The sequence below is a fragment of the Balaenoptera physalus genome, assembly GCF_965194825.1.
Source record: "Balaenoptera physalus genome assembly, chromosome: 12".
Taxonomy (NCBI): domain Eukaryota; kingdom Metazoa; phylum Chordata; class Mammalia; order Artiodactyla; family Balaenopteridae; genus Balaenoptera; species Balaenoptera physalus.
Window position 1 is genome coordinate 39,474,122 of NC_138897.1, and position 10,715 is coordinate 39,484,836.

At 34.8% G+C, this 10,715-nt stretch overlaps 1 protein-coding gene across 8 annotated transcripts in view; it reads right to left on the reverse strand.

Annotated features, from left to right (window-relative positions):
- Window positions 1-10,715, reverse strand: part of PIK3C3 (phosphatidylinositol 3-kinase catalytic subunit type 3) — a 161,681-nt gene that overhangs the window by 83,224 nt on the left and 67,742 nt on the right. For 6 of the 8 annotated variants that reach the window (XR_014251495.1, XM_082416000.1, XM_082416002.1 and 3 more), the window contains exon 10: window positions 9,031-9,249. Coding sequence is in view for 7 of the 8 variants with exons in the window: in XM_082416000.1 (XP_082272126.1) it covers window positions 9,031-9,249 (219 nt within the window). In the remaining variant the exon portion in view is untranslated. The remainder of the gene's footprint in view (window positions 1-9,030; window positions 9,250-10,715) is intronic. The other 2 variants (XM_082416003.1, XM_082416001.1) reach the window with 1 other exon arrangement.

Genomic DNA, 10,715 nt, shown 5'->3' on the forward strand with positions numbered 1-10,715 from the left:
GTTAGCCACAGCAATCAGAGAAAAAAAGAAATAAAAGGAATCCAAATCAGAAAAGAAGAAGTAAAGCTGTCACTGTTTGCAGACGACATGATACTATACATAGAGAATCCTAAAGATGCTACCAGAAAACTACTAGAGCTAATCGATGGATTTGGTAAAGTAGCAGGATACAAAATTAATGCACAGAAATCTCTTGCATTCCTATACACTAATGACGAAAAATCTGAAAGTGAAATTAAGAAAACACTCCCGTTTACCACTGCAACAAAAAGAATAAAATATCTAGGAATAAACCTACCTAAGGAGACAAAAGACCTGTATGCAGAAAATTACAAGACACTGATGAAAGAAATTAAAGATGATACAAATAGATGGAGAGATATACCATGTTCTTGGATTGGAAGAATCAACATTGTGAAAATGACCCTACTACCCAAAGCAATCTACAGGTTCAATGCAATCCATATCAAACTACCACTGGCATTTTTCACAGAACTAGAACAAAAAATTTCACAATTTGTATGGAAACACAAAAGACCCCGAATAGCCAAAGCAATCTTGAGAACGAAAAATGGAGCTGGAGGAATCAGGCACCCTGACTTCAGACTATATTACAAAGCTACAGTAATCAAGACAGTTTGGTACTGGCACAAAAACAGAAACATAGATCAATGGAACAGGATAGAAAGACCAGAGATAAACCCACACACATATGGTCACCTTATCTTTGATAAAGGAGGCAAGCATATACAGTGGAGAAAAGACAGCCTCTTCAATAAGTGGTGCTGGGAAAACTGGACAGGTACATGTAAAAGTATGAAATTAGAACACTCCCTGACACCATACACAAAACTAAACTCAAAATGGATTAAAGTCCTAAGTGTAAGGCCAGACACTATCAAACTCTTAGAGGAAAACATAGGCAGAACACTCTATGACATAAATCAAAGCAAGATCCTTTTTGACCCAGCTCCTAGAGAAATGGAAATAAAAACACAAATAAACAAATGGGACCTAATGAAACTTAAAAGCTTTTGCACAGCAAAGGAAACCATAAACAAGACCAAAAGACAACCCTCAGAATGGGAGAAAATATTTGCAAATGAAGCAACTGACAAAGGATTAATCTCCAAGATTTACAAGCAGCTCATGCAGCTCAATAACAAAAAAACAAACAACCCAATCCAAAAATGGGCAGAAAACCTAAATAGACATTTCTCCAAAGAAGATATACAGATTGCCAACAAACACATGAAAGAATGCTCAACATCATTAATCATTAGAGAAATGCAAATCAAAACTACAATGAGATATCATCTCACACCAGTCAGAATGGCCATCATCAAAAAATCTAGAAACAATAAATGCTGGAGAGGGTGTGGAGGAAAGGGAACACTCTTGCACTGTTGGTGGGAATGTAAATTGATACAGCCACTATGGAGTACAGTATGGAGGTTCCTTAAAAAACTAAAAATAGAACTACCATACGACCCAGCAATCCCACTACTGGGCATATACCCTGAGAAAACCATAATTCAAAAAGAGTCATGTACCAAAATGTTCATTGCAGCTCTATTTACAATAGCCAGGACATGGAAGCAACCTAAGTGTCCATCATCGGATGAATGGATAAAGAAGATGTGGCACATATATACAATGGAATATTACTCAGCCATAAAAAGAAATGAAATGGCAGTATTTGTAGTGAGGTGGATGGAGTTAGAGTCTGTCATACAGAGTGAAGTAAGTCAGAAAGAGAAAAACAAATACAGTATGCTAACACATATATATGGAATCTAAGGGGAAAAAAAAAAAAAAGGTCATGAAGAACCTAGTGGCAAGACGGGAATAAAGACACAGACCTACTAGAGAATGGACTTGAGGATATGGGGAGGGGTAAGGTTAAGATGTGACAGGGTGAGAGAGTGGCATGGACATACATACACTACCAAATGTAAAACAGATAGCTAGTCAGAAGCAGCCGCATAGCACAGGGAGATCAGCTCGGTGCTTTGTGACCACCTAGAGGGGCGGGATAGGGAGGGTGGGAGGGAGACGCAAGAGGGAAGAGATATGGGAGCATATGTATATGTATAACTGATTCACTTTGTTATAAAGCAGAAACTAACACACTATTGTAAAGCAATTATACTCCAATAAAGATGTTTAAAAAAAATAAATAAAAAATAAAAAAAATAATTACAGGGCTTCCCTGGTGGTGCAGTGGTTAAGAATCCGCCTGCCAATGCAGGGGAAACAGGTTCGAGCCCTGGCCTGGGAAGATCCCACATGTCACGGAGCAACTAAGCCCGTGTGCCACAACTACTGAGCCTGAGCTCTAGAGCCCGTGATCCACAACTACTGAGCTCACGTGCCACAACTACTGAAGCCTGCGTGCCTAGAGCCCATGCTCCACAACAAGAGAAGCCACCGCAATGAGAAGCCCGCACACCGCAAGGAAGAGTAGCCCGTGCTCACTGCAACTAAAGAAAGCCCGCGGGCAGCAACGAAAACCCAACACAGCCAAAAATAAATAAATTAATTAATTTAAAAAACAAAACAAAACAAAAAATAATTACAAATTGAAGAAACTCACAGAACTCAAAAAAAAAATTAAAGCGTCTATTGTCTTCCAGTTCCAATTGCCACTCAGGCACTCAAAACTCATAATTAGATAATTTGAGACTTTGTGACTATCAGTTCAATTTCAGTCACCTTTCCTTAAGCCCAGAAACCAGGTTAAATCCCTTGTAAATATTTCATGGACCACTCTTTCCTTTCATGTCTGTAACAACTATAGCATTTGTAATTACTTGTTTATATACTCTTTGTCATTTCCACTATTTTATAAATTCCATGAGGACAAACTACTTCCCAACAACGTATTTTCCCTTACTTAAACCAAAATATATTCTTTTCATAATTTTTTCTTATATTGACAGTCAACGTTTCTTATAATTACAAAAAGCAATATACATGATTTTACCATTAAATACCATTTTTTCTCAAAAAATTAAATGAAAGGTTAACTGGCTTATTTATTCTTACTCAAATATATCAGTATCAGTGGCCAGGGAAATCAAATGACTGTATCAAAGCACCTCTATAGTGTTCCATTTCTAAAAACAATTTTTAATTGGATCAATAAATGTTTGATTTTCTATTTTTTAATTTGAGATTTATGGCATCTAACAGCTAGGTATGCTTATTTTAAGAAACAAAATTGCATAACAGAAAATAGATTAATCAAGTATCCTTCTTAGGAGGTATACGTAATTCAGTTTCACTGCTAGCCTCGCATGCTTCGGAAATGCTGCTGAATGTATCACCTAGTGTGTTTTCCCAAGTATAGAAAAGACTTACTACATGAAATCAAAAACGCTGCATTGTTATTAAATTTCCCAGGAAGGAGAAATTTGGAAGAAAACTCCTCTTTTTAAGTCATTCATCACAATCTGATTGTGTTAGTCATCTGGTATTCTGTATTCAAACTACACTTTCCTTCATTTGTATGAAAATGAATTAATTTCAGTAGTAAGTGCAAAGTCTGCTTGCTCATTAAACAGGCACATCTTGGAAAATACAAAATTCCTCCAAGCATGAAGGACATAAGCATAGAAGTAAAACAAAACAAACAAACAAAAAATCATATTTCTATCTCAGGCAATTCAGTAAAAATCTCCTAAGAGCTATGAAATACTATCTAGATAGCAATCACCATTCTTCTCAAGAACAAGTTAATTCTAATGCTTCAGAATATAAATGCAACGTTCCCTGTCAAAATCACTCCCGTTTCTTATTGAGTTAAGCATAACTCTTCATATAGACATTTACAGTTAGACAGTTACAGTTAGATACATGGGTTCCGACCTTGCTTCCCAGGCAGCTACATATATCCCACACTTCTGTTAAAGCGAAATATTTTCTATTTTTCCTGTACTTTTCAATCTCTTTGCCTTTGCTCATATTGCTCTCTCCACTTGGAATGTAAAGTCATGTCCAACTCTGAAAATTCTCTTCCTTCATTGTCTATCTCAAATGCCACTTCTTCCTCAAATTCTAATGGGGAATCTCTCTTCTTTTGAGCCACACAGTAGTAAGAAATACGGCTTTTAAAAATTCTGAAATAGCACATTAAACAAATCAAATTCAGAAAGATATTAAAAGACTGATTAATATTTATTTTACAGATGTATGGTGAGTTTAACATTAGGAATTCAGCATCTATTTCATGCACAGTATATATTAAATATCAATGTTTTTCAGATAGCATGATGCTATACCTACAAATTACAGGGACCCACCTAACACTTAATAGAACTATCAAGAAACATCACTAAAGAAACTAGATAAAACATAAATATTAAAACAAAAACATAGTTTTCCATTTAACCAACAAACAGAAATAAGAGATAAAAGGGGTGAGGTAGTTCATAATAGTAACAATTGTCACAGAATAAATATAATTTTTTAAAATGTGAAAAAAATTTTATAAAATTGTGACTTGAATAATCATGTATCTCCAGGAGGGAAGATTTAATATCATAAAGATTTTAATCTTCCCTAATATAATACACAAATTTAATGTAATTACACTTAAGATTCTGGTGGAGTTTTAAGAAAATGACAAAATTGTTCTAAATTTAGAATAAATATACAAAAATTATAAAGAAAATTGTTTAAGAAAAAAAGAAAGGGAGGGGTTTTATCCAATCATATGTTTAAAGTTATTATGAAGCAACTGCAATTTTTTAAAGTATGATACAAGCACAAAAACAGAAGATTCATAAAGGATTATCAGAAAAAAGCATATGTAAAAGGCATATATATTGTGACAATAATTCCAATGCAAGCTACTTATTCAAGAATATGGAAAAACATATATTCAAAAGTCTATTCACTAAAATAGTTACAGCAAAAGATTAGAAATAAAACAACTGCCTACCAGAAGAAGCTGACTGGTTAAATAAATTATAAAATAAATTTGCAGTAAAATATTATGCTGCTGTTTGAAAGGAATAAGGTACATCTACAGGTATCCATAAAGTCTAAAAACACAGTGCTTTCCTACAGATTAAATGTGCCTTTGACACCATTTGCCTTGATAGTCATTTGCCTATGTTTCCAGACCTTACGGACACCAAATATATGTGTTGAAGATGAGAAAATGTCCAAGATTATACTGTTCAATTAATAAGGCAAGTTTTTAACAATATGTATAGGATATTCCTATTTTTCTTAATTTTTAAAGAGGTGCATATATATACCATACATGCATATATATGCTTGCAATTTGCATAGATAATATATGAAAAGATATAAGAGTGGCTACTTTTCTATGGATAAAAAATGGTTGGAGAAGTGGAGTTATTAAAGGAATATTACTTTCTATGTTACTATTTCATTTACAATTTAAAAGCAAAGCAAATCAGAAAAAAAAAGATGATAATATCATATAGTAAAGGAACAAATCAAATGCTGTGGGATCAGGAAAGAAACAAAGAAAAATGTCATCTGCTTCCTGGAATGGTTAAGAGAGGTTTCTCAGAGATGTTGAGGTCTGTGCTACAGCTTGAAGGATGAACAGCAGGAAGACTCCACTAGGACGATGAAGTAGCACATATAAAGGCCTGGCAGGCCTGGCTACTGGAGGGACTACAGCATATTGAAAAAATCAGACTGTCCAAATATAAAACACAGTATTTTTCATTCAAGTTTTTTTGTCATCCAAGATGTGGATATTTAGACAAAGTGACCTTTGACGTATCTTTGATGCTATGATTATACGATTATATTATATATTATTATGGGTTGGCCAAAAGGTTCGCTCGTTTTTTTTCCGTAAGATGGCTCTAGTAGCACTTAGTTGTCTTTAACTTCATTCAAAACAATTTTGTTAGATCGTATTGTGACAGCTGTCATATCAAGTGTGCATTTTTAAAAAAACTTATCAAAATTGGTGCATTTTTGTGTAGCCATTTTAATATTGAGGATGGAAGAAAAAAAAGCAACATTTTCGTCATATTATGCTTTATTATTTCAAGAAAGGTAAAAATGCAACTGAAACGCAAAAAAGGATTTGTGCAGTGAATGGAGAAGGTGCTGTGACGGATCAAACATGTCAAAAGTGGTTTGCGAAGTTTCATGCTGGAGATTTCTCACTGGACGATGCTCCATGGTCGGATAGACCAGTTGAAGTTGATAGCAATCAAATCGAGACATTAACTGAGAAGAATCAACATAATACCATGAAGGAGATAGCTGACATACTCAAAATACCCAAATCAAGCACTGAAAATCATTTGCACCAGCTTGGTTATCTTAATCACTTTGTTGCTTGGGTTCCACATAAGTTAAGCAAAAAAAACCTTCTTGACCATATTTCCACATGCAATTCTCTACTTAAACGTAATGAAAACGTTCTGTTTTTAAAACAAATTGTGACGGGCAATGAAAAGTGGATACTGTACAATAATGTGGAATGGAAGAGATCATGGGGCAAGTGAAATGAACCACCACCAACCACACCAAAGCCTGATTGATCTTCATCCAAAGAAGGTGATGTTGTGTATATGGTGGGATTGGAAGGGAATCCTCTATGATGAGCTCCTTCCGGAAAACCGAACGATCAATTCCAACAAGTACTGCTCCTAATTAGACCAACTGAAAGCAGCACTCAACGAAAAGCGTCTGGAATTAGTCAACAGAAAACGCATAATCTTCCATCAGGATAATGCAAGACAGCATGTTTCTTTGATGACCAGTCAAAAACTGTTACAGCTGGGAAGTTCTGATTCATCTGCTGTATTCACCAGACACTGCAGCTTCGGATTTCCATTTATTTTGGTCTTTACAAAATTCTCTTAATGGAAAAAATTTCAATTCCCTGGAAGACTATAAAAGGCACCTGGAACAGTTTTTTGCTCAAAAAGATACAAAGTTTTGGGAAGATGGCATTATGAAGCTGCCTGAAAAATGGCAGATGGTAGTGGAACAAAATGGTGAATATGCTGTTCAATAAAGTTCTTGGTGAAAATGAAAAATGTGTCTTTTACTTAAAAACCAAAGGAACTTCTTGACCAACCCAATATATGGTTATATTATCCTTTGAAATACCAAAAAACATTTGAAGTTTATAAGTCCATAAATATTATACTATTCCACAGACAAAGCAAAAGGAGAAATTTTAAACCAATTAGAAATGAAAGGTACAACATGAATGATTTTAGTTTGAAATTGACATAATATAAATTTGCAATCCTTCAGCATAACTGTATGAGTACAATTTTCAAAATTCTGCCCCAGATAATTTTTTTTCATAACTATCAAGTGGCATAAGCAGCTGTTATCACTATTTTTTGGATTGGAAACCGAGGTGAGAATAATACATGTTCCCAAAGACATATAGGTACATAGAGAAAAGACAAAATTCAAATCTTAATATACATCTGAAGATTCAGTAGAAACTGAATTAAAAGACCTTTTTTTTTTTAAGCTGAGTATATACAAACTTCAAAAGACACACCAAAACTAACAACCATATTTTGCAGTTTAGGATGCATGCAATATTTCTATCATTATTCTTTACGTCATAACAAAAATTGTAAAATGGTCTAGAAATAGTTCAGTACTTGCATGAATACTGTTAACTCCAGAGACAATCAAATGTTTAGCCTCTAAGCTTGTAAGGCAACAAAGTCAGGCAATCAAAAACAATGATTTACAATATTTCTATTTAAATTCTGAACCCACGTTGAGGGGGACTATCTTAACTATAGCCCAGAGGCCTTTCTGTTTGACTCATGTCAAACATAGATAAAGACTTAATGACTAAAGTGAAATTTCAACGAATTTCAAAACAAACATTTCACTATTTTAAATAAATATTGTAATAAATTTTTTACTTGTGATATAGTAAAAACAATAACGGAGAAGATAATATGCTGAATCACAATGCTAGGAATTGCTCTTTGATAGGAGAGTGAAAAACATCCTATTCCAATAAAATTACACAGTATCTGAGACTTACCTCAAAATAATCTAGAGGAGGGTAGGGAATGGGGAGGGGAGAATAATTGGTGTTAGAGATGAAACAAATTGTCTATGAGTTGGCAGCTGCTGAAGATGGGTAAATTATGTATGAGCATTCACTATACTACTTACTTCAGTGTTTAAATTTTATTGTAATTAAATACATATACAACTATCAACCTTAATAAATGCTGCATTTCGCTTCTTGAAATTCAGATACCACTACGAATTCAAAATAATAATCGGCGCTCCTATACATATTGAGGCTTGAGAAGAGTCATCCCATATTCCATAAACCTTGCAGGTTAGCATAAACTATTAGGTTATGTTTGAGAACACATTCCCTCTATAAAAATTAATAAGTAAAAAAATTAGTGAATTCATCTACCTTATTAGGAATTACTAAAATTCAAAATCCAGCAATGCTTTGGGTCAACACAGAGTTTTCTATCTTCCCTGGTGGCCTTAAATGTATATAAATAGCCACCATAATGTTTGTAGTCTTTCCTTTCCAGAGGATTCAAAACCACCTTCAGAAAATCTACATATACACATAATTGTCAGTAGCTCAAAGTTTAAAGGAGGGGTTTGAAAGAGAATACAATGACCATGCACCTCTATGCTTTAAAGGCCCCAAGGGCTTTTCAAGGCTACAATTAAATGTGGCTTGTTGTAGACTGACTGACAGAGGGGATCCGAATTATTCCCTAGCTGGTACTGCATTAAACCATTTTTCACTAGAATTCCTTTTTCCAGACAGAGCAATACAAGCTCTACTGCCAGGTAAATGTCCTGGGAGAGACTGTCCTATCACGTAACAGATCAGGAAGTAAATTTTCATTTCAGAGGAGTCCTTGGAGGAATATTTTAATTTTGCTTCTGCAAACACATATAGTATATCCTGTTCCCTCTAAAAATGTCCCTGTCTCTCTCTCTCACACACACAAACACATACACAAACACACACAGTCCATAATCAGGCTCTAGTTTAAAATGTACCCAGTTGAAGAGGAGTAATGAATAACAATGCACCTCATCATCTGCCTGCCGTAACCGGGCAACAGCATAACGCCTCACTGTTGGATTGGTGTAATGAGAGGACAACAGCTCCAAGGAATCCTCTACATCCATTGGCTTCCATTTTCCCAGAAGTTCCAATGCCTGTTTGGCCTCCTGGGGTAGATCCCAATTAACACATTTCAAGAACTTCGTCAAAGCCTAAAATCAGAAAAGGTTTAAGAATTAGAAACAATAGCTTATTCTGGGATAGGAGGGGTCAAGGGTGACTAGGCAGAGCTCAACTTGGACTTGATGGCAGAGTCACAAAGTCAACGACAGACTCCTCACATAAACACTTTGTTTAGTGTTTAGTATACACACAATCCTAGAAAAACACTGCAGAACGAGGAAAAAAAAAAAATCATGTTCCTTGTAACTTTATGTTTTTTTCAGGTCAAACCACTATGAATTTTTAAATTTTCTTCAGCTTTTCTTCGTTTTGCTTTTGTTATTTTAAAACACTGCAGACCTCAAGACAGGGAAATAGTTGATGCATGTCTCACGAACTCTGAGATACCTTAGAGAAAACTTTCATTTTACAACATCGACATGTGAGACATAAAATATTACAGCCAATGAATGAGAGTCCAAAGTCAAGAAGGGCAGAACCCCACTCTTGAACACCTCCCAGAGTCAATGGTTTTCCTAGATACTCACATACAACGACTCAAATGAAGTTAAATATGTATGTCTCTTTTACACAGAGAAGTAACTATTGGGGAATTAGTGTTTAATGGGGACTGAGTTTCAGATTAGGAAGGTGAAAAATTCGGGAGATGGATGACGGTGAGAGTTGCACAACAATGTGAATGTACTTAGTGCCACTGAACTGTACAGTTAAATATGGTTAAAATATGTTTTATATTTAACCATATTATATATGGTTAAAGTATGTTTTATATTACGTGACTTTTACCACAATAAAAAAAACATTTAAAAAAAGAAAAAGACAAAAATTCCACAGATACAATAATAAAAATAGATAAATACATAGAAGCACCAGCTTCTGTATATATATATTCTGATTCAGCTGGCTGTTTGCAGAATCATTCTGGAGCCTCACTTCTTTAGAAAGGTAGTGAAGTCTTCATAAGACTGTTAGGAAAGTAAACTACCTTTGAGCATATCATTAATGGCTGCATAACAATAAATGCTCTTTAAAGAAGGGTTTATACCTGTTTTCCATAAAAAGCAGTCCCTATTGCCAGATCTCCCTACTGGCAACACTTTCCTGGCTGATCCCAAGACATTTTCTTCTTTCTCTTCCTCTATGAATTCATCTCTTGAACAAAGATAACTTTAAAACTTTAAATTCCTGCTCTGCCCAATTAAAAATATTTTCATTAGTAAACTAATCAAGTTCTCAAAAAATGTTCACTTGGACAATAAAACACAATTACTCATTAGTATGACATAAAATGAATCTTCATTCCCATTCCCTAACTTACTCTTAATTTAACTAAATTAAGGAAAAAGGCACTATGGAGAAGATCTAGTCCAGTGCTCAAATTTGTATATAATCTCAGTGAAGTGGCTTGCCCATCATCTCAAAATGGTGAGAGGCTAGACCCAGAATCTAAATCCATTGACTCTCAGCCCATGCATGTTACATCACATGGCTCCTC